General features: G+C 44.0%; 3 protein-coding genes across 4 annotated transcripts; 2 read left to right on the top strand and 1 right to left on the bottom strand.

The window, feature by feature from the left end:
- Positions 1-1254: 1254 nt before the first annotated feature.
- Positions 1255-21985, top strand: fam234b (family with sequence similarity 234 member B). The gene is given in 21 exon segments (XM_079282481.1): positions 1255-1360; positions 2452-3006; positions 3453-3566; positions 3680-3844; positions 3999-4114; positions 5297-5503; positions 5710-5915; positions 12463-12486; positions 12488-12597; positions 13701-14273; positions 14721-14834; positions 14948-15112; positions 15267-15382; positions 19471-19621; positions 19823-19964; positions 20216-20410; positions 20558-20636; positions 20733-20900; positions 21057-21177; positions 21366-21574; positions 21668-21985. Coding segments are annotated over 20 exon segments (3567 nt in total). The 5' UTR covers positions 1255-1323; the 3' UTR covers positions 21668-21985.
- On the top strand, positions 6818-9087 carry LOC306786384 (condensin-2 complex subunit H2-like). 2 transcript variants are annotated; one of them, XM_079281143.1, is made up of 7 exons: positions 6818-7126; positions 7640-7754; positions 7875-7964; positions 8126-8175; positions 8264-8365; positions 8439-8582; positions 8781-9087. In XM_079281143.1, exons 1-7 carry the CDS (start codon positions 7022-7024, stop codon positions 8907-8909), a joined length of 735 nt encoding a protein of 244 aa, XP_079137269.1. In that variant the 5' UTR covers positions 6818-7021; the 3' UTR covers positions 8910-9087. The 2 variants fall into 2 exon arrangements, with proteins under 2 accessions (XP_079137269.1, XP_079137268.1); XM_079281142.1 differs by having other exon boundaries at positions 6826-7126; positions 8433-8582.
- A 719-nt stretch (positions 21986-22704) lies between the features above and the next one.
- On the bottom strand, positions 22705-23843 carry ndufa6 (NADH:ubiquinone oxidoreductase subunit A6). The gene is made up of 3 exons (XM_079281144.1): positions 23683-23843; positions 23094-23209; positions 22705-22922 (listed from the first exon to the last, which is right to left on the bottom strand). The coding sequence occupies exons 1-3, from the start codon at positions 23819-23821 to the stop codon at positions 22791-22793; spliced, it is 387 nt and encodes a 128-aa protein (XP_079137270.1). The 5' UTR covers positions 23822-23843; the 3' UTR covers positions 22705-22790.
- Positions 23844-23963: the final 120 nt, after the last annotated feature.

Genomic DNA, 23963 nt, shown 5'->3' on the forward strand with positions numbered 1-23963 from the left:
TCTCGTCAGGAGAAGTCTCTACAGGCGAGCACTCCTCCTCCTCCAAGACCCGTTTGAGAGGAGAACTTTGCCGGAGATTCTGCAGCCAAAGAGCTGATATCAGATCAGCCTGACCTCACAATCAGACAGCAGACTACATGCGAAGCTTCACTAGCTGTACACCAGACAGGTTTGGCTAGCTGGATGACGTCATGCTAATCATTTATTTAACTTTTTAAAACAACGGGGACGGATCCAGCACGGACAGTTACGGGAGTGAGGAGGTAAGGAAACATGAGAACACCAGGACACACATGAGAACTCTGTCAAGCTACATATCAGACAAAGTGAACATCTTCTCTTCTACATAGCTGTCCTCAGTCTCATCTGCTTAACTTGGTCATGGAGGCATCAACATGTAATAGAGATGGTAAATTAACAGTGAAAACTCATCATAGCTTAATTTATCAGTATTCATAATTACACTTCATGTTTACTTCTCCTGATCTTTACTTCCTATAACAAGGTCCATAGGGGCATCTCAATAAATAAACATGTTATATTTTATTATATAAGTGTTATTTACTGCTTTTTTTTCGTGTTGGAATACATGTTAAATATGTAACTGCCAAGTAATAATGCGTGTTTGATACTTACATTTTTTTTTGCTGAAATTGATAAGATGGTCCTACCGAGAACATTTTCCACCAGCCGCCACTGGAGCCACGACTCGGTGAAGCACAAAACGGAAGATGAAGAAAAGTCTCTGTCTTTCCCCACCAGCAGCTGAAGTTCGTCCAGTTTGTTGCACAGTGAGCGGACGTTTGAAAGAAATATGCCCGGTAGCGGTGTACGAAATCCACGTGAGCGGAGACGTACAAGCACGCGGGCCCGTTTTCCATAAAACTGTAGCCAGGAAGCCTCGTCGTCTCCCTGGCACTCATATTATACCATACAGTTGAACGTATGGCAAAACCCCTATGACCAAATAAAAAAATAATTTTCCAGGACTGGTTTTTTTTTGTATTGCGTTACTGGAAAACACATTTAAGGCTTGAAATATCAAGATCACATTTTTTATGTAGGCTAGTTTACATTAATTTTAGTTTGATTCGGATTTCCCTGAATATAATATAATGGGGCCTTAGTGTGTTTTTGCTTCGTTTATTTATGTATCTACTTGTTTTTATAAATGTTATGGTATTTGTGCATGATAATCAAAAACACGGGAAACTAAAAGTCCCAGGATGCAGTTCGGCAGGCGCAGATCCAACCTGGTGCCCTCGCGCTGTTCATCACTGCAGCCGAACGTCGCTGCTGCCTCTCGGATCCTCTAGAGGAGAAATGGCTGCAGCTCTGTCCCGTGCCCTCAAACTACCCGGTGAGATGCTCCGCACGTCTTTACACCACACACACACACACACACACACACACACACACACACACACACACACACACACACACACACACACACACACAGAGGGGAGATAGACTCGAGCACATCATTTACTGAAAGCGTTATCAGTCAGGACTAACTACGTGGTTTGTGAGGACTATCTCTTGCTGCTCGGCTCTTTAACGGTGTCAGCAACTGATTCATTTGATGCGATGATTCGTCACAACACAGTTAGCATGTGCTCCATATCAGCCCAGATTAATGCACACGTTTTGTTACAGATGCCATTAAATATATCTGCGTTTCTAAAGCAGCGTGTTGACGTCTCTCTGTGTCAACGCGTCTCTGCTGTGTGCTGCCTCTGAGCTAGCTGCTAGCTAATGATAACCCGACACAAGCGGACCTGCTCGCGAGAGTAAACAAGCGTTTGAGCGGGATAACACACATTACAGCAGATACCAGGCACGATGTTGTACCGTGTATACAAACGTTATTTATGTGACAACGAGGGATGTGCGACAGTACTTTAAATGTTTGTTGAAGTATTTCATTTGGTATATTTCTCTTTTGCTGTATTGTCTTAGAGGTCTGCAATTATGAGCAGGCTACAATAATGATTTATTTAAAACGTTTTGAACATCAAATAACCTTCATGCAATAATTATAAGGTATAGTATTGCAAGTAGTAGTTGTAGTATTATTAGGAGAATCAATATACGGCAGATGAGATCATAGAAACAGTAACTTTATCCTTATTACTGCCCTCTAAAATAAAGCTACTATATATAGATGTGTATATGTATATATATATATATATATATATATATATATATATATATATATATATATAAAAATAAATAATGTGTATGTATATAAATGTTTAATAGTGTTAATTACATGGAATGCTTAGAGTAAATAAATGCAATATGTTTGAGTACTAAATGCATTAAGACCCATACCTACATCTGAAAAAAAAGAAAACATGAGTAGCTAGAGTAAAGGAAGGATACATCTATAATGCATCAGTATTGTCAAAGAATATATGAGTTATTGTGGATCAATATGTGTCTCTGCAGGGAAGAAGGGCTCGGAGCTCGGCGAGTACGACCCTCTCACCCAAGCAGACAGCGAGGACGAGAGCGAGGAGGATGACCTCGTGCTCAACTACCCCCGGAACGGCCTCGGCGCGGGCTCCTCGAAGCTGCGGGGGGGGCGATCTGGAAGACTCGTGGGGGCCGACGACGAGGCGCGGGAGGACGAGGAGGAGGAGGAGGAGGAGGAAGAGGAAGAGGAGAACGAGTGGCGGGAACGTCTCCCCAGCAAATCCAGGCAGGACAGAGACGACGCCAAGGGCACGCAGTACTGGAGCCACAGGGACTCGGCAAGGGACAGAGGCGGAGAGGACAGGGGAGGGGGGCCCGGGCCTTTGGGGGGCTCCGGGGTCGGGGTTCACGGCGCCGACGCGGAGGAAAAGAGGTTGAGGGTGAAGAACACCGTCCGGAGTGCGTTCTTCCTGGTGCCTCTGGTCTGCGCCGCGTCGCTCGTGCTGCTCTGTGCATTTCTGATCCCGTGCCAGAAGGGAGAGCTGGAAAAGAGGCCGCAGTGGGAGAGAGCACTGGGAAATGCTGGAGGTAAAGAGAACGACGTCAGAGTTGGATCCATCGCTACGGCTACATTATCTCTGATACTGTCCACATACAGCACCACTTAATAATGCTCACTTCATACAGACTTACGTAGGAGTCTCTGTGGCTAGACAGCACGGCCACGCCCATTAATCAGTCCACTGTAATTACACAGGAGTGTGAGCATCACATGCTCTGTTTCAGCATGCCCCATGAGAGCTTCGTAGAGTGGCAATAAACTCAAACTTGACAGGATTGCGCATTTAATGACCACATAAGTATTTTTTTTACCAGTGTATTGAAAGCATACACGGACAACTCGGACAATAAACATAACCACTAATGTTTTGGTACTTCATTACTCCTGTACATTTCTCCTCTACTGCTGGACTGTCAAACACTGACGAGGATTCTCCTGGTGGTGTTCATCATGTTGTGGTTTCTATGTCTAGGCGTCACACCACCCGCGCTGGCGTTGTGGGATGTCGACGGCGACTCGGTGGAGGACGTGTTTCTGGGTGTTACTGAATGGACCAATGACACCCATTCCACCCAAGGGAACAAAGGTATGCCAGGAATCATTTCCCGGCGCCCCCACTTTAACATCTCATCCTCTCTCCGATTCTTGTAAACGCCGTGGTTCATTCATTGATCGGCCGTCTTCTCTCCTCCAAACCAGTGTACAGCGCGGTGGCCCTGTCGGCGGTCAGCGGTCTGGTGCTGTGGAAGAAAGTGGTGCGGGAGTCTGTGATGTACATCCAGTGTGGTCTGCAGTACAGCACCCAGCCCCCTGTGGTCCTCCTCATCGGGAAGTCCGTTCTCATGGCAGTCAACGGCACCACAGGTTAGAAGTAGAGCCGAGCCACATGGGTCTGTCTGTTTCATGCGAAGATCACAGGACTTAGCTATAACCACCTCTGTGGACCTTTTTGTATTTGTTCTTTTATCGTCTTAGTCTGGTGTCTGGTGTATGTTATTCTTTCCTTTCATTCCCTCAGGGAAGACCTTGTGGTCGTGCCTGCTTAAGAACATTGAATCCCAGGCGGTGCTACTCCCAGACCTCCAGGGCGATTCGGTCCCAGATCTGCTGATAGCCACCCTGCCTGCAGATGAGGTAGTGGAGCCGCCTCCCTCTTTATCTGACCGTGAGCCAGCGTCGGAAATACGAGGGCAAAGGGCAAAACTGCCCCTAAGAAATATCATTTTGCCCCTGATATCACTAGGAGAGGGGCAAAAAATGCCCCCGAAAAAAATGGAGCGCTCCTTAATCAGACCTGTGACTCCTGCGGTCAACTCAGCAGACACTTACATTTTAGTGCACCTGTATGCTGACATTCACGGTAAACGCAGTTAAACGGCACAGATCGGGAGTTAGCGAAGGACTTTGAAAGTTAACGGAAAGATTAACGTGAGACAACATCCGGTTTTCAGAATAAGATGCCAACAAAGTATACATATTGCATAATGGAAATTAGATTAAATTAATTATATTCACATTAAGTATAAAACATGCTACCTGCATCTCGTGAGTTAAAGGGAAAATACACCTAAATTGTGCGTAGTGTCTATTCTTTGATTTGAGGGTTGCTGGAAATGAATAATACCTGACTGACAGTCAATTAAGATATTTTACTAAGCAAAAACTCTGAACTGAATTTGTACCTTCAAATGGCACATTTTTTTAAATTTGAAGGTGCTATAAAATTGTTTTTCTCAAAAAGTCCACACAATGATAAATGCATAAGTTCAGCACAAAAATGGGTAATATCACAATATTTGAGGTGCTGCAAAAATATTTTTTCTCAATAATTCCATACAATGACTGATATAATATATGTAATCAAGGCATCGTTGACTTAATAATTGTGAATAGTTGTTTAAAACATTTAATAATAACAATAAATAACCACAAAGAAATAAGAATAAAATTGAATGTGATTGTCTGATTTGTTTGTTTTTTGTTAAATAAATCTAAGAAAACACTTTGAATCTGTAGGTTACTGCCTAATAGTCTTATTATTGCTATTTGATGACAATTGCTCATATATTGTAAGCCTAAATAAGTATGTGTATTATTTTGAACAAAGGTTAAATGTTATTTCAAAAGTTTCAAAAAATGCCCCCAATTTTTTGAAAATGCCCCTGGATTTCAGTCAGTGGGGGAAAAAATTGCCCCCAAAAAAATATGTGAATTTCCTACCCTGCCGTGAGCTGAAAGTCCACACCTTTGCATTCAGTGACTTCATACCTTTTTTTTTTAAATTTTGTATCTTTTTTTGCTGTCCTCATTTTTCAGAAGTTGGATCTCTCCCTGACCTTGTTGTCAGGGCGGACGGGGGCGAAGCTCGGACACCCCGTGCCTTTCAACCTCACCGGACAAGGAAAGCTGATCGGCCCTTTGCTGCACGAGACTCAACAAGGAGCTTACTACATCCTCTTTGGACTGGGTAAAGGAATCAAATGTGTAATATACAGATCAACAGTCGGCATGTGGGCTCAGGCTGTCAGTATTAGTTTAGCTGCAGCTGTAAGGATACAAATAGAAAAAAAAGCACAACTCTCTCTCCTCACTTTATCCTGTAAACAACAGACGTTTCCTCATAAAGTTTAACATAAAGTTTAACATAAAGTTTAACATAAAGTTTAACATAAAGTTTAACATAAAGTTCAACATAAAGTTTAACATAAAGAACGATGTCAACGTTTCAGGTCAACGTGTGGACGTTAAACGACCCGTACGTCATCCTCAGAGAAGACAAACCTTTTAAATCTGGGAAGTGCTACAAAGTCCCTGACGGTCTGGACGACAGAGGGAAGAGGAAACGAAGACGAGCTGCTTCTCTTCAGGACTTCAGGAGCTGGTTCAGAGGAACATGTGAGAACCACAGTCTGTTTACAGGAGGAGGAGGAGGAGGGTGATGATGATGATGAGGAGGAGGGTGATGATGATGATGATGATGATGAGGATTTATTTTGTCTTTCAGTTGATCCTCCAGAGTACAAGTTCAAAAATGGACCAGCGTTTCCAGGTAAACAATTTTTCACTATTTCATGAATAAAACTAAATCTATCATAAGAAATAAAACCATAACATGTGACGTAATGACGGCCATCTTTGACACAGTTATAGAAAATCATGTTTCATGTTTTTCAGACCTGAACTACATTTATTTAAAAACCATGAAAAACAAACTGAAGACTCGGAAGATAATCTACAGGAGAGCAGTAAGTGTGTGTGTGTGTGTGTGTGTGTGTGTGTGTGTGTGTGTGTGTGTGTGCGCGCGCTCAGAGATGGGCAGTATTTCTATTACTTGTGTTTGAAATACGTATTTCAATTACTTTTGAGTATTTTGTAATTGGTATTTGATAGGGCCGATAAAAATCTAACGTAATTTGTAGCAAAATACTTTAGAGTGGAGTCATTTTGTATTTAAAATACTCAAAATACTTTCTCCACGAATCAAAAAACAGTTCACGAGTTCAGTCTTCAGATCTTCAAGTTCAACAAATTGTCTGTCAAGTTAAATATTTTATCTGAGTGTGACAGATATCAACTAGCGTGATGTATAATTGATGTCTGGGTCTGGCTACATAGCCTATTGTTTCTACATGGTGATGGTTATAATATCAAGCTCGAAGCTAACATGCTAATGTCGCTAGCATGCTGTCTAGGCTAGTGCATAGCCAGTGTTTAGCAAGTTAACTTATCAGTCGAGGAGCTAGCTATATAGGAAGAGGGATATTGGGAGCTTGTCTGTTCATGATAACCTCATCAAGAGACGTCTGACCATCTAATCTTGCACTGAATTACAAGTTATGCTGTATCTTCTCAATGTGAATATCATAATGCCATATCAATTACTGGCAGATAGTGTCGTTCACAGTTAGCCAGGCTATGACAGTAGATGTCCATTTGTTCAAAAAACATTAAATGTCCAATATATTTTATTTAAAAGGCATATTATGAAAGTATTCTTAGTTTTATTATTTCATACATTCTACAGTTGGCCAGGTGGACAACATGTCTCAGCAAGATGATGTTCAAGAAGAACCATCAACAAGCACAGATGTGCTTCGTTACATGTCTGACTGTTCTTCCTTTTTGTGGGCTTCACCAGAGCTTTGTGTAAATTATATATAATTATATTATATCATATAGCCCAAACCTGAATGCTCTGCTATACCAAATTGTGAGAAAACGGAAAATCCAGAAAAAGGTATTTCCTATATTTTAAATACAAAATACATGTATTGTATTTTGTTACATTTCCTGGCACCAGTATTTTGTATTTTATTTTGATACATTTATTTGAGGGGTATTTTGTATTTTGTATCAAAATACGTTTGTGCGTGTGTGTGTGTGTGTGTGTGATACAGATAGTTTTGAAAATTCATATATTATCGTTTTAAAGACTCGAGTTCTGCATTTTGGCCGTCGCCATCTTGGTTTTTACAACCAGTGAACAGGACATGACCATATCTGGACTGAGGAGTGACGTAGAGATGGCGTATAAGTCTCTGGTAGACCTGTCAATCACGTGTAGCCCCCCCCCCCCCCCCCCCCCCCCAGAGTCATTTTCTCATGACACTAAGTGGGTGTGGTCAGTGATGCTGTGTGTGTGTGTGTGATGTCACTCAGGGGGTGGCAGTCTCTGATGAAGAACTCAGGAGGACCTTCCTCCAGCCGGAGGAGGCGGGGCCACAGCAGCAGGGGGAGGAGCCTATGGACGGATTCAGACCCCCCGACATGCTGGGTAAGACCTACACACACACACACACACACACACACACACACACACACACACATCACACAGACACTTTGTAGACATCTCTTCAACTCCTCTCAGGTGTCTGAGTCTTTGAATCTTTTAAAGGTGGAGACGACGACAACTCAGACAACGACCAGGAAGCGTTTCCAGATCTTCCAGCTGAGTTTGCTGTAGGACCAGACTTCATATCTACAGGTAGAGATCACACCTGTAGGACAAAACTTCATATCTACAGGTAGAGATCACACCTGTAGGACCAGACTTCATATCTACAGGTAGAGATCACACCTGTAGGACCAGACTTCATATCTACAGGTAGAGATCACACCTGTGATATACTTTTTGTTTATTTTTAGGCGCTCATAGCGATGAACTGAGTTATGAAGATCTGGTGAAGCTGCGTGTGGTGAGAGATGACATGATGACTCATCATTAAACCACAATACCTGAGATGTACTGATCACTGATCACCTGTGTGTCTGTGGTGCGTTCAGGAGCAGCTGGTGGTGGACTGTCGAGGTTACACTCAGGAGACGGCTCTGTCTCGTAGAGTCAAAGACTGGGAGGACCGGATCAGACCGCAACTGGTGCTGCAGGTAATGAACCAGTCTGTGGGAGTTGTTGTGATCAGCTGGTTGTTGTTGTTGACGTTGTTGTGTTCAGGAGCAGTGCTCCGTGTTCGACATCCACGACTACGGAGACCGGATCGTGTCGTCGTTCACCGGCGTCGGTCAGAGAAGATCTTTCTCCTCCATCGTCTCTGGATTCAACAACCATGAAGCCTGTAAATACCTGATGGCTTCTCTTCAGCTGGTAAACACATGACATCACAGACAACACCTGCAGCTTCTAACATCAGTGTGTTTGAGGCGTCTGGAATCAACCAAAGCTCTTCTGATATTCACCTTCTAACCTATTCAAGTTGAAGATGTGATTCACATGTCTCAGTGTCTGTGGAGGGTCATGTGACTGTCATGTGACTAACTGAAGGCGTGTCCTCTGGTGTCTCAGGCCAACGACCTGAAGGTGGAGGTGGACAGTGTTGGAGGTCTGGAGGACAGCGTGGACTCGATGGGTCTGACTCTGATCAGCACACACAGAGCTACAGACAGGTTCAAGAATTTCCCGGGTTCCACATGAACACACATATGTGTATATATATATATACACATACACATACACACGATCTGAACCCTCATAACTATCATGATCTGTCCGTCTGAGGATAGAAATGAACATTTGTAATAAAAACTCCTGTTACTAAACAAGCTGATAGTACGGAGGACAAAAGATACTAAAAATCAAAGATATGTAAATAAATGGCATGAGAAATAAATCTGTATTTAATTCTCCTTTATTTTATTATTTCTTAAATGTATTTCTTTCTTTTCTCCCAAACATATTTTGAATTATATTCTTTATTATTTCAGGAGGTTTTAAGATTCACCACCAAAGACAAAAATACCAAAAACTAGTAAAAGTTTAGTTTTTTGAAAACACACAACGGAGTAAATCAAAGTTATATTTCAAAAGTGAATAATATTTAATATGTTAAATCACAGAACACAAAGCATTTGATGGATTGATATCGCAGACTGGTCGTGAGCAGAAGGTTCTGGTTCCTTCAGGGACCCTATGGTTCTGGTTCCACTGGTTCCTTCAGGGACTCTAAGGTTGTGGGTGCAGCTGCTCGTAGTTCTTGATGTGGTTCCGGACGCTCTCAGTGATCTGGATGGCGCGAGGTGAATGTGGCGAAGGACCGCGGGGACCAACAACTACCTCCATCTCCTCGCTTGAGTCCGACAAAACAATGAGCTCAGGTTCCTTCTTCTCACAAATACTACGAGGACCAGGACGCTCTCGCTTCAAAGCAAGATCATCTTGACCGGGAGACTGACCCGGGATAGGCAGGTTGGATGCATTTGGCGGAGGGCTGAGGTCGTCAACCACGCTTGCTGAGGACTGAAGCAGAGAGGGTTCAGATGAGGGTTGATGAGGGGACTGGCGTTGCTGGCATTGAGGCGGGGGGTGGGTCTTAGCCGGGGCAGAAGTGGAGGGTAAGGAGGAAGGATCTTCTTCCTCGTAGACCCCCCAGCAGTCTGAGAAGAGGCGGCTGTAGCTGCGATCCAGACCGGGGTCCGGCTCAGGTTCACAGTTTGGCTGTGGCTTGTTTATGCCGAGGCCTGGTGGACTTCTTTTGGGTTCTGTGAACACTCCTTCTCCGGCTTCTTCCTCGTCTACCTTCTCCTCCTCCGTGCTGTCTTTCTCCTCCTCCCTCTTTCTCTGCGTGGCGGCAAACTCATAGATCTCCTCGAGCTCCTCCTCGTTCACGTTCTCCTCGCGGATCTCTCGGTCTGCGAGGAGAACCACGGCTTGTTGAGCGTCTTCCAGTTCTCTCTCTTCGTCCCTCCCTCCACCTGTCTCTGTGCCCTCGCCGTCTTCATCCTCTTCGTCCCACATGGAGCGGAGCAGCTCCGTGAGGGCCTGGTGCGTTCGGTTGTTGACATTCTCCTCCTGGTTCATGTCGTCTTCCTCATCCCCCCCCCCCCCCCCCCCCCCCCCCGAGTCGCTGGGTCCTGATGGGGAAGCTCGCAAAGCAATTGTAACTCCTGCAAGTCAAACCTTAACGAACACAGAAAGAGTCGTCACAACACTGAATTCAATCTTTCCAACTGACCAACAATGTCATTTTTAGGAATGTTTGAACAGTTTTCATCTCCTGAACCTGAGTCATTATGAACTACTACGTAATACTTGAGCGGACATTCTTAAATGTGATTTTGAGAATTAGAGTGAGACACGGGACCGATTATGCTGCTCAACATACAATACTACAAATCAGAACAAAAACCTGAATGGCACCAAATTATCCTTTTTAACTTGTAAGAGAAAAGTGTGTATTATTGTCCCGGCTCGTGCACTGCCTACTAACCTAGATGCCAGCTGCAGCACATGAGCCCGGAGCGATGCTGGGACGGAGCAGCGGGCCGTGTAGAGATACTGCAGCAAAGCAAACACCGCCCGTCCCGGGACGTCATTCATCAACACTCTTTGGGCTGCAGGCTGGCCTTCCTCCTGCACCCCAAAACCACTTTCATGTACCTGTGAGAGGAGCAGAGCAACAAGGAGAAAAGAGGATTCTTCATGTATCCTCTCTTTTTATTGATTTTACAGGTTTAGAACACAACAAAAACAATATACAGGAAAGGATACAACATATTAAAGGTAAAAAACTAAACTGAAATCCACTGGCTTAATTAGAGAAGCTGAAACTACTGGCTGGTAAGTGTCAACTATAGTCATATTATACCCTTTTTCAATCGTTTTGGCCCAAAAGAGACGGGTCTATGAAGCAGTTTAGCCAATTGCTGATTCAAGATATAAATGAGTGACATACAATTTAGCCAATCAGCGCCCTCAAATAGATTCAGCTGTGGGCCAGACGATCAGGCCCCCGTCGCTGCGCGTTCTCGTCAGGAGAAGTCTCTACAGGCGAGCACTCCTCCTCCTCCAAGACCCGTTTGAGAGGAGAACTTTGCCGGAGATTCTGCAGCCAAAGAGCTGATATCAGATCAGCCTGACCTCACAATCAGACAGCAGACTACATGCGAAGCTTCACTAGCTGTACACCAGACAGGTTTGGCTAGCTGGATGACGTCATGCTAATCATTTATTTAACTTTTTAAAACAACGGGGACGGATCCAGCACGGACAGTTACGGGAGTGAGGAGGTAAGGAAACATGAGAACACCAGGACACACATGAGAACTCTGTCAAGCTACATATCAGACAAAGTGAACATCTTCTCTTCTACATAGCTGTCCTCAGTCTCATCTGCTTAACTTGGTCATGGAGGCATCAACATGTAATAGAGATGGTAAATTAACAGTGAAAACTCATCATAGCTTAATTTATCAGTATTCATAATTACACTTCATGTTTACTTCTCCTGATCTTTACTTCCTATAACAAGGTCCATAGGGGCATCTCAATAAATAAACATGTTATATTTTATTATATAAGTGTTATTTACTGCTTTTTTTTCGTGTTGGAATACATGTTAAATATGTAACTGCCAAGTAATAATGCGTGTTTGATACTTACATTTTTTTTTGCTGAAATTGATAAGATGGTCCTACCGAGAACATTTTCCACCAGCCGCCACTGGAGCCACGACTCGGTGAAGCACAAAACGGAAGATGAAGAAAAGTCTCTGTCTTTCCCCACCAGCAGCTGAAGTTCGTCCAGTTTGTTGCACAGTGAGCGGACGTTTGAAAGAAATATGCCCGGTAGCGGTGTACGAAATCCACGTGAGCGGAGACGTACAAGCACGCGGGCCCGTTTTCCATAAAACTGTAGCCAGGAAGCCTCGTCGTCTCCCTGGCACTCATATTATACCATACAGTTGAACGTATGGCAAAACCCCTATGACCAAATAAAAAAATAATTTTCCAGGACTGGTTTTTTTTTGTATTGCGTTACTGGAAAACACATTTAAGGCTTGAAATATCAAGATCACATTTTTTATGTAGGCTAGTTTACATTAATTTTAGTTTGATTCGGATTTCCCTGAATATAATATAATGGGGCCTTAGTGTGTTTTTGCTTCGTTTATTTATGTATCTACTTGTTTTTATAAATGTTATGGTATTTGTGCATGATAATCAAAAACACGGGAAACTAAAAGTCCCAGGATGCAGTTCGGCAGGCGCAGATCCAACCTGGTGCCCTCGCGCTGTTCATCACTGCAGCCGAACGTCGCTGCTGCCTCTCGGATCCTCTAGAGGAGAAATGGCTGCAGCTCTGTCCCGTGCCCTCAAACTACCCGGTGAGATGCTCCGCACGTCTTTACACCACACACACACACACACACACACACACACACACACACACACACACACACACACACACACACACACACACACAGAGGGGAGATAGACTCGAGCACATCATTTACTGAAAGCGTTATCAGTCAGGACTAACTACGTGGTTTGTGAGGACTATCTCTTGCTGCTCGGCTCTTTAACGGTGTCAGCAACTGATTCATTTGATGCGATGATTCGTCACAACACAGTTAGCATGTGCTCCATATCAGCCCAGATTAATGCACACGTTTTGTTACAGATGCCATTAAATATATCTGCGTTTCTAAAGCAGCGTGTTGACATCTCTCTGTGTCAACGCGTCTCTGCTGTGTGCTGCCTCTGAGCTAGCTGCTAGCTAATGATAACCCGACACAAGCGGACCTGCTCGCGAGAGTAAACAAGCGTTTGAGCGGGATAACACACATTACAGCAGATACCAGGCACGATGTTGTACCGTGTATACAAACGTTATTTATGTGACAACGAGGGATGTGCGACAGTACTTTAAATGTTTGTTGAAGTATTTCATTTGGTATATTTCTCTTTTGCTGTATTGTCTTAGAGGTCTGCAATTATGAGCAGGCTACAATAATGATTTATTTAAAACGTTTTGAACATCAAATAACCTTCATGCAATAATTATAAGGTATAGTATTGCAAGTAGTAGTTGTAGTATTATTAGGAGAATCAATATACGGCAGATGAGATCATAGAAACAGTAACTTTATCCTTATTACTGCCCTCTAAAATAAAGCTACTATATATACATGTGTATAGATGTGTGTGTGTATATATATATATATATATATATATATATATATATATATATATATATAAAAATAAATAAATAATGTGTATGTATATAAATGTTTAATAGTGTTAATTACATGGAATGCTTAGAGTAAATAAATGCAATATGTTTGAGTACTAAATGCATTAAGACCCATACCTACATCTGAAAAAAAAGAAAACATGAGTAGCGAGAGTAAAGGAAGGATACATCTATAATGCATCAGTATTGTCAAAGAATATATGAGTTATTGTGGATCAATATGTGTCTCTGCAGGGAAGAAGGGCTCGGAGCTCGGCGAGTACGACCCTCTCACCCAAGCAGACAGCGAGGACGAGAGCGAGGAGGATGACCTCGTGCTCAACTACCCCCGGAACGGCCTCGGCGCGGGCTCCTCGAAGCTGCGGGGGGGGCGATCTGGAAGACTCGTGGGGGCCGACGACGAGGCGCGGGAGGACGACGAGGAGGAGGAGGAGGAGGAGGAGGAGGAGGAGGAGGAGGAGGAAGAGGAGAACGAGTGGCGGGAACGTCTCCCCAGCAAATCCAGGCAGGACAGAGACGACGCCAAGGGCACGCAGTACTGGAGCCACAGGGACTCGGCAAGGGACAGAGGCGGAGAGGACAGGGGAGGGGGGCCCGGGCCTTTGGGGGGCTCCGGGGGCGGGGTTCACGGCGCCGACGTGGAGGAAAAGAGGTTGAGGGTGAAGAACACCGTCCGGAGTGCGTTCTTCCTGGTGCCTCTGGTCTGCGCCGCGTCGCTCGTGCTGCTCTGTGCATTTCTGATCCCGTGCCAGAAGGGAGAGCTGGAAAAGAGGCCGCAGTGGGAGAGAGCACTGGGAAATGCTGGAGGTAAAGAGAACGACGTCAGAGTTGGATCCATCGCTACGGCTACATTATCTCTGATACTGTCCACATACAGCACCACTTAATAATGCTCACTTCATACAGACTTACGTAGGAGTCTCTGTGGCTAGACAGCACGGCCACGCCCATTAATCAGTCCACTGTAATTACACAGGAGTGTGAGCATCACATGCTCTGTTTCAGCATGCCCCATGAGAGCTTCGTAGAGTGGCAATAAACTCAAACTTGACAGGATTGCGCATTTAATGACCACATAAGTATTTTTTTTTACCAGTGTATTGAAAGCATACACGGACAACTCGGACAATAAACATAACCACTAATGTTTTGGTACTTCATTACTCCTGTACATTTCTCCTCTACTGCTGGACTGTCAAACACTGACGAGGATTCTCCTGGTGGTGTTCATCATGTTGTGGTTTCTATGTCTAGGCGTCACACCACCCGCGCTGGCGTTGTGGGACGTCGACGGCGACTCGGTGGAGGACGTGTTTCTGGGTGTTACTGAATGGACCAATGACACCCATTCCACCCAAGGGAACAAAGGTATGCCAGGAATCATTTCCCGGCGCCCCCACTTTAACATCTCATCCTCTCTCTGATTCTTGTAAACGCCGTGGTTCATTCATTGATCGGCCGTCTTCTCTCCTCCAAACCAGTGTACAGCGCGGTGGCCCTGTCGGCGGTCAGCGGTCTGGTGCTGTGGAAGAAAGTGGTGCGGGAGTCTGTGATGTACATCCAGTGTGGTCTGCAGTACAGCACCCAGCCCCCTGTGGTCCTCCTCATCGGGAAGTCCGTTCTCATGGCAGTCAACGGCACCACAGGTTAGAAGTAGAGCCGAGCCACATGGGTCTGTCTGTTTCATGCGAAGATCACAGGACTTAGCTATAACCACCTCTGTGGACCTTTTTGTATTTGTTCTTTTATCGTCTTAGTCTGGTGTCTGGTGTATGTTATTCTTTCCTTTCATTCCCTCAGGGAAGACCTTGTGGTCGTGCCTGCTTAAGAACATTGAATCCCAGGCGGTGCTACTCCCAGACCTCCAGGGCGATTCGGTCCCAGATCTGCTGATAGCCACCCTGCCTGCAGATGAGGTAGTGGAGCCGCCTCCCTCTTTATCTGACCGTGAGCCAGCGTCGGAAATACGAGGGCAAAGGGCAAAACTGCCCCTAAGAAATATCATTTTGCCCCTGATATCACTAGGAGAGGGGCAAAAAATGCCCCCGAAAAAAATGGAGCGCTTCTTAATCAGACCTGTGACTCCTGCGGTCAACTCAGCAGACACTTACATTTTAGTGCACCTGTATGCTGACATTCACGGTAAACGCAGTTAAACGGCACAGATCGGGAGTTAGCGAAGGACTTTGAAAGTTAACGGAAAGATTAACGTGAGACAACATCCGGTTTTCAGAATAAGATGCCAACAAAGTATACATATTGCATAATGGAAATTAGATTAAATTAATTATATTCACATTAAGTATAAAACATGCTACCTGCATCTCGTGAGTTAAAGGGAAAATACACCTAAATTGTGCGTAGTGTCTATTCTTTGATTTGAGGGTTGCTGGAAATGAATAATACCTGACTGACAGTCAATTAAGATATTTTACTAAGCAAAAACTCTGAACTGAATTTGTACCTTCAAATGGCACATTTTTAAAAATTTGAAGGTGCTATAAAAATGTTTTTCTCAAAAATTCCACACAATGATAAATGCATAAGTTCAGCACAAAAATGGGTAATATCACAATATTTGAGGTGCTGCAAAAATATTTTTTCTCAATAATTCCATACAATGACTGATATAATATATGTAATCAAGGCATCGTTGACTTAATAATTGTGAATAGTTGTTTAAAACATTTAATAATAACAATAAATAACCACAAAGAAATAAGAATAAAATTGAATGTGATTGTCTGATTTGTTTGTTTTTTGTTAAATAAATCTAAGAAAACACTTTGAATCTGTAGGTTACTGCCTAATCGTCTTATTATTGCTATTTGATGACAATTGCTCATATATTGTAAGCCTAAATAAGTATGTGTATTATTTTGAACAAAGGTCTCCCCAAATGTCTCTCACCCTTATTGGAATCTATCGACCACCCACTGCCAAAAGCATTTTCTTTGAGCAAATTCAATCTATGCTAAAAGGATGTAATCTTGAAAAGGAGGTCATAATAATGGGTGATCAACTGGGAGAACAAATCCGTCAGGAAACCCTTAAAGCAGGTTGTTGATGCTTTTGATTTAACTCAGCTGATCAAAGGCCCTACTAGGATCACCTCCACAACCCAGTCACAGATTGATCTTGTATTCAGTAATAAACCAGAAAGGATCACTAAATCATTCAACATGGTGACAGGTCTCTCTGATCACAATCTGACACTCATAGCCCGGAAACTCACTAAACACCGTTTTAATTTTACCACAAACAGAAAGCCACAGCGTCCCAGAATACCTAGGGGTAACATCACTGAATTTGAGAACACTATCAAAGAAATTAATTGGATATATAATCTGAAAAATCTTAATGTTGAGGAAGACAGTCAGGTCATGATCTCCACCATCCAGTCCATAAAAGGTAGATTCCAGAAGGTCTCAAAACCAAAACATGGGCAAAAAACATCTCGGCCATGGATAAAGGGTGACATCTGGAAGATCATGAAAGAACGGGATAGGGCACTTAAATCAGCCCTCAGTTCCAAACTAACTGTTGATAGACACAGATTTGTTATGCTTAGAAACAAGGTCACAAAAGAAATCAGGAAGGCAAAAGCTAACTTTTTTTATCCAAATATTAAGTGAAGCAAAGGGCAACCCTAAAATAATTTGGAAAAATATTAAGCTGCTGGCAGGGAAAACTGGTGACAACTCAGAAGATCAAATCCAGGTTAACTTAAATGGCAACTTAACACGTGACCAGGAGGAGATCGCCACCGCCTTTAATTCTTACTTTGTAGATACCGTTAAGTCTCTCACACAGAATGCAAACAATGGGCCCACCATTCTCCCCTCCACAGACTTTACTCAACCAGTCTTCAGCCTAAGACTCATTTCTGAAACTGATGTGCTGAAGGTGATAGATTCACTTAGAAACTCTAAAGCCTTAGATGTATTCGGACTAGACACCATGTTTCTTAAGAATATGAAGGAGTCACTGTTATATCCCATCACTAAATTAGTTAATCTGTCTTTTGAACAGAATGCTTTCCCTAGGGTCTGGAAGCCAGCTATAATTACACCCATCTTTAAGGCAGGTGATAGAACCCATGTAAATAACTACAGGCCAATAAGCATTCTCCCCGCTTTCTCTAAGGTAGCCGAGAGGTGTGTAGCACAACAAGTAATTGCTCACCTCAATAGCAGTCCCTTCAGACTCCACCCCATGCAGTTTGGCTTTAGAGCCCAGCATTCTACTGCAACAGCCAACTGCTTCTTTACAGAACAGGTTAAAGCCAAGCTAGATAAAGGGGGAGTGGTGGGAGCAGTGTTTCTAGACCTAAAGAAAGCCTTCGATACAGTAAATCATTCCATATTAATTACAAAATTGGCCAAATTTAATTTTTCTCCTGACACCCTATGCTGGTTCAAATCCTACCTGGACAATAGAACGCAGTGTGTACAGATCAACGGTGTTTCATCCCCCATCCTCAATTACAGTGTCGGTGTTCCACAGGGCTCTGTGCTAGGTCCTCTTCTTTTCAGCATGTACATTAATGATCTGCCATCAGTATGTGCACGGGTGGATATACAGATGTACGCTGACGACACAGTCATTTTTGTACATGCACCCAACATCAAACAGGCAGCAGACAAACTCACTGAAGAAATGGTCCATGTCACTAAGTGGCTGTCAGACTCTTGCTTACATCTCAATGTGAAAAAAACAGTCTGCATGTTTTTCTCAAAGAGGGTGAATAATATTACAACAGAGCATCCTGTGTACATATCTGGTGAACAGCTTCAGGTGGTCCCTAACTACAAATATCTGGGGATCATTCTTGACTCCACACTCACATACAAAAAACAAGTGAAGCATGTAATGGCAAAGGTCAAGTTTAGTCTACATAATTTCCGATACATACGCAACAACCTCACAACTGAAGCTGCTAAACTGTACTTTCATGCAATGATCCTCCCTCATATCACTTACTGTCTAACCACCTGGTCACACACTCACAACACAACCCTGAAGCCCCTACAGTCCGTCTATAAGCAGGCTATCAAGGTACTTGACATCAAGCCCAGACACTACCACATTTGCAACATCTTGCCCAAATACCATCTTCTGTGTTGGGATAGTCTTGTCAAATTCCATAACAGCTGCTTAACCTTTAAAATTCTTAATGGCCTTGCACCTCCCCCGTTGAGCACTTTCATAACACAAAAGACCAATAGCAGACTAACCAGAGCAACAGCTCGCGGGGACCTAGTGGTCCCAGGCAGGAGAAGCAAGTTTAGCCAGCTATCATACTCTGTCACAGCTTCCGTCACCTGGAACACTCTCCCATCACACATAAGACAGAGCACCACATACAGGTTCTTCACACACAACCTCAAAGCCTGGCTCATTAACAACCAGGTGTGTCAGCACTAACAGTCTCATGCCTGCCATGTCCGTATGTAGCCTGCCTGTCTGTCTGTCTGCCTGTCTGCCTGTCTGCCTGTCTGTCTGTCTGCCTGTCTGTCTGTCTGTCTGCCTGCCTGCCTGCTTGTCTGTCATGTTTGATCCTGTGTCTGCAGGATTGTATTGCACAGCTCTGTTTGCTTGTTTCTGTGTTGTTGTCTTTTTAAACAGTTTTTAAATGTTTAAATGTTTTTAGCGGCTTCTAACACCGTGCCCAGGGACAACGGTTGAAAATTAGCTTTTTTAGCTAACACTGTCACATTTACAGTCATGTTTTTATTAATGTGTGCTGTCGATTAATGTGAACTGTCCCTGTACAAATAAAATCTTAATAATAATAATAAAATGTTATTTCAAAAGTTTCAAAAAATGCCCCCAATTTTTTGAAAATGCCCCTGGATTTCAGTCAGTGGGGGCAAAAATTGCCCCCAAAAAAATATGTGAATTTCCTACCCTGCCGTGAGCTGAAAGTCCACACCTTTGCATTCAGTGACTTCATACCTTTTTTTTAAATTTTGTATCTTTTTTTGCTGTCCTCATTTTTCAGAAGTTGGATCTCTCCCTGACCTTGTTGTCAGGGCGGACGGGGGCGAAGCTCGGACACCCCGTGCCTTTCAACCTCACCGGACAAGGAAAGCTGATCGGCCCTTTGCTGCACGAGACTCAACAAGGAGCTTACTACATCCTCTTTGGACTGGGTAAAGGAGTCAAATGTGTAATATACAGATCAACAGTCGGCATGTGGGCTCAGGCTGTCAGTATTACTTTAGCTGCAGCTGTAAGGATACAAATAGAAAAAAAAGCACAACTCTCTCTCCTGTTGTTAGCATTCTGAGCTAACTGATTCAGTTCATTAACCTTTTAACTGCAGGTTTACGAGACTTGTTGTTGTCCATCAGGTAACGTGGAGGCCATCTCCCTACGTGATATCTACTTTCGAGCCACTGGCAAGCCGCCCATAACTCAGGCACTCGGAAGGAAGGATGCAGGGTGGGAGGGACTCAAGGAAACCAATTCCTCCTCCTTCATACACATTTACAGGTACGCCTCAGTCGCTGGCTCTCACTCGCTCCCACTTTTTAATCCTAATTGAATCTCAAACAGAACTTATATCTGAATCTGATTGGTATATGCAGTTTCTATTGCAGCATTCTTTGTGGTCTAAAGTCACATTTGCACATATTTTTAAAAATATTTTAAATAAAGATGTCAATGATTTGTTTACTTCCTGTTATTAGACAATTCAAGGCTGATGTAGTCAAAAATCGCACCTTTTATTGTCTTCCCTCCAGAGGATCTGATCGAGTGGAGTTCCTGCTCCCTCTTGTGGTCGGCTTGGGCAACAACCACAACAGCCTGGACACGGCCTCCAACCTCAACTCCAGTAAAAGCGACTGGGTGCTGGTGTACGGCTCCAGCAAACTGTCAGTGCTCAGACAGAAGGACATACGCAAAGAATGGACCTTCAACTCGGCTGGCATTCGCAGGTAAAGCGCTGCATGTCGTCGTCACATTTATGAAGAAACGCAAACACAGCGGCTTTAAGCTTGCAGGGTGTGGAAGCTCGTGTTCAGAGGAAGTTATGTTTCAGAGTTTTGTGAAATCGCCTGAAAATATTTCTTGGCCCGTCACAGCCAACCGGCCCCAGGACACTTCAACGATGACGGAATCCTTGATCTTTTCATTCAGCATTTCGCGAACGGCATCATGAAGGTAAAGCAGACTGTCCGCACGTACATGGAGGCGAAAAGAAGGTTTGGGGATATTGAGTAGACAGATAATTGTACCGGTTTTCGCCTCGTCTCTCAGGTGCTGGTTGTCGATGGCGCAAACGGGCATCTCCTCTGGTCGGCAGAATTCGTGTGTCCCCATCTCGTTTTGGAAACGTCCGCGATCTCCACCTCGACTGGCCGATCGGCTTTCCTCTTCTGGGCCAGCGATCCAATCACAGCACAGAAGAACGGTACCAAAACAACCGTGAGTCTGCCGCAGAGAACCCGAAGATTAGTGAAACAGGAAGAACTTACTGTGTGTGTGAATCAAGCGCACAGCTTATTTAAAGTTATTGTCTCTGACCCTCTTGACCTGGAGACATTAATGAAATACTCACCTGTCCACGCCGGCTGTGTGTAGGTGTCACCGGGCGTTGCTGCAGCAGAGCCGCTCATCAGGAAACTCTTCCTGTTGCACCCTGCGCATCCCACAATCCTGCTGGAGCTCACCAGCACCACGGACACGACCGTCACCTCCGCAGGTGAAGGTTTAAATCTGATGTGTGCTTCAATGCGTGGCTTCCTAATCTTTACCATTCACCACCCCCAAAGTCTGATTACCAAGCTGTCTTTAAAAGTATTTGAGTCGTAGACGAGGAAAAAGATGTAGTAATTACACATGTTCAAGTAATACAACTCCTCCTGTTTTCTCCTACTTTGTGTCCGACAGTGAGCTATCAGGACCGCCAGAAAGACGTCTCCTACATCACCGTGTCCTCCCGACCCACGCCGGGCTCGGAGCAGGGCGCCCGGATAGTCAAGAGCATGAGCCTCCGAGCTGCCATCACCAAGGGCCAAATAGTGAGACTGGAGGAGGGCAACAAGCCCGGCGTGTTCGAGGTCAACAAGTTCTTCAGGGGGTTGTCCTTCAAGCAGTAGGTGAGAGAGACGCACAGTGTGGCATCGTTTGAGCGCCGCGGGTCAGTGTGATTGATTAACCGCAACGATGAATGTGTCTCCACTGTGTTTTAGTGAGGAGCCACCAGCACGACAGGAAGCGGGGCAACCAAAAGGACTTGCGCGAGGTTGAAAGGGGACCTGCACTGAGGGGCCACTCTGGATTCATTTGGAGCTGTATATACATCTCGTTTGGCTTACGAAGTATGAATTTGATTTCCATTGCGAGACTTCTGCTCTGTACAAAGATTGTGTAGGTAGGTTGTGGTTTATTTGATGTTTGTACAAGGCTTATTTAAATTGTTTAACTTGCATTTTTTGGGGAAGTCTTTAAGATGAATGAAGACAATAATCCTGTAAATGTGTTTGCAGTACGCAGCAGTCGTTTAACTCTTCCAAAGCCAGTATGTTCATGTGGCTTCTTGTTGTCATAAAGCCACCAACAGTGTTCCTACTGCTCACCACGCAGTTATCAGTCTGTAAATATGTAATGCTGTACTGTATTTATTGGATTTGCTTCAGCATTTTTAACCTTCTCGTTTCATTTGTTGATTTATGTTGTGAAATATTTTAGTTACATTTTTGTTCCCCCCCCCCCCCCCTCTGAATATGTGGCTGCTAAATGTTCTGGCATTGAAATGTAAACTGCAATTTCACATATCGGCAGTAAAAGTATGAAAATTCTAAACGCATCATTTATTTATTTTCACCCCTCATGAGTTTGCAGGTCTGACTACTAAAGTCTTAATAAAAGGGGAATAACAACAGTAAACTCAGCCCATGCTCAGTGGACACACATCAGTGAGTCTTCAAAACTATGAAGAGAACATAAGCATCGTTTATGACAAGAAATATCTAAATAGGAAACCGATTAAATCACAACACACACACTTTTAAAGATACACATTAGTGAGCCTTAACTCCAGATTGAGTATGTATGTATATTATATTATATATATAATCTTTGCTTGAAAGGATGCCTGCCTTCAGAGCAGGATTCCCCGGTTCACAAAATATCGAACAATTCATCCAAAACTCAATAAATGTATTTTTTGGTTGAACTGTCCCTTTAAGATAATCACATCTGAATAAAAGACACAACCGTATGTATGTGAGTGTTAAGTGTGTATTTACAGTAAGGGGGAACATCTGTCACACAGGACACAAGCAAAGAGGGGTCAGAGGTCAGCAGCACAGTTCATGGGTCGTGACCCCTGTAGAATTTGGACAGGAAGTCGGTGCCACGAGGCTCCTCGGTCTCGTGAAAATAGCGCATTATGTGGGTCTTCTGCTTCCACACATGGATCGTTTCCTGGAGCTCTAATTTCCCCTGGGGATTAAACACACAAAGGGAAAATGTTTCAACACAGTAAAGTTTTGCTCTTGTGCGACACTGAGATGAGGTCCTGGGCCGTCCTATGAAACAACTCAAAAGACAAAATGACGAACTGCTTCAATCACAAAGGTGAAACGATGATGGTCGATGGCAGGCTGTTTTTACCTTAATGACTAACATGTCGACCACACGGGGGTCAGTGACATGCTTGTTTCTGTCGAACATCTCCCTCACTTTGTCTCTTCCCTGGCGCGTATTGATGTCCAGCTGAAACGTTGCCACTGCAGAGAAAGAGAGATACAAACAAAAGCTCTGTTTCCACCATATCCAGGAACAGGATTAACTTGGTCTCTCCACCATAATCTAGAAAAAGATGGTTCACCTTAAAGTATGAACCCACATGACACCTGATTGGCATGAAGGAAATAGTTGTCAATATAAAATATGGTAAGTATAGTATTTTATAACATGTATAAGGTAATAACAAAAGCAGTTTTCACAAGAATTCTTGCACATGGAGGTGTTAGCCCCGCTATTGCTTTAAGGAACCAGATAAATGTTGAAAGGACGAACTATTGCAGGTATGAACGCTTCGGCTTCTCAGTATTCATTTAAAAACACACAGCTAGTGTCTGCTACATGTAATGTTATGGTCCGGTTGCTGTTCGCTAGCAGCTCCTGTTCGTTATGCCTCCACACAGACACGACCTTGACGCTGGCGCTGCCTCACAGCTGCCACTAAGGACCGACATACCTGTGGTGGGGACCTCTCGGTACCAGGCTCGGTACAGGTCCCGGGCCCTGCGCTTAGCCTCGTCCAGGTCCCGGCTAAAGAGCGGTTTCACAACTTTAGAGGCACCAGCCGCCGCTCGGGTCGCCGTCGCGGACGCCATGACTGCTGTGTCGGTACAGCGTTTCCGGTTTTACTTCTTCGATGGTGTTATGAAACACAGCGGTGACACCTCGTGGAGGGAACGGCTCAAGACGGGAGGCGGTGAGTCACAGACAGTCCGTTAAAATAACTACATTAAACAA

The sequence above is a fragment of the Melanostigma gelatinosum genome (genome assembly GCF_949748355.1).
Source record: "Melanostigma gelatinosum genome assembly, chromosome: 13".
In the NCBI taxonomy this organism is placed as follows: domain Eukaryota; kingdom Metazoa; phylum Chordata; class Actinopteri; order Perciformes; family Zoarcidae; genus Melanostigma; species Melanostigma gelatinosum.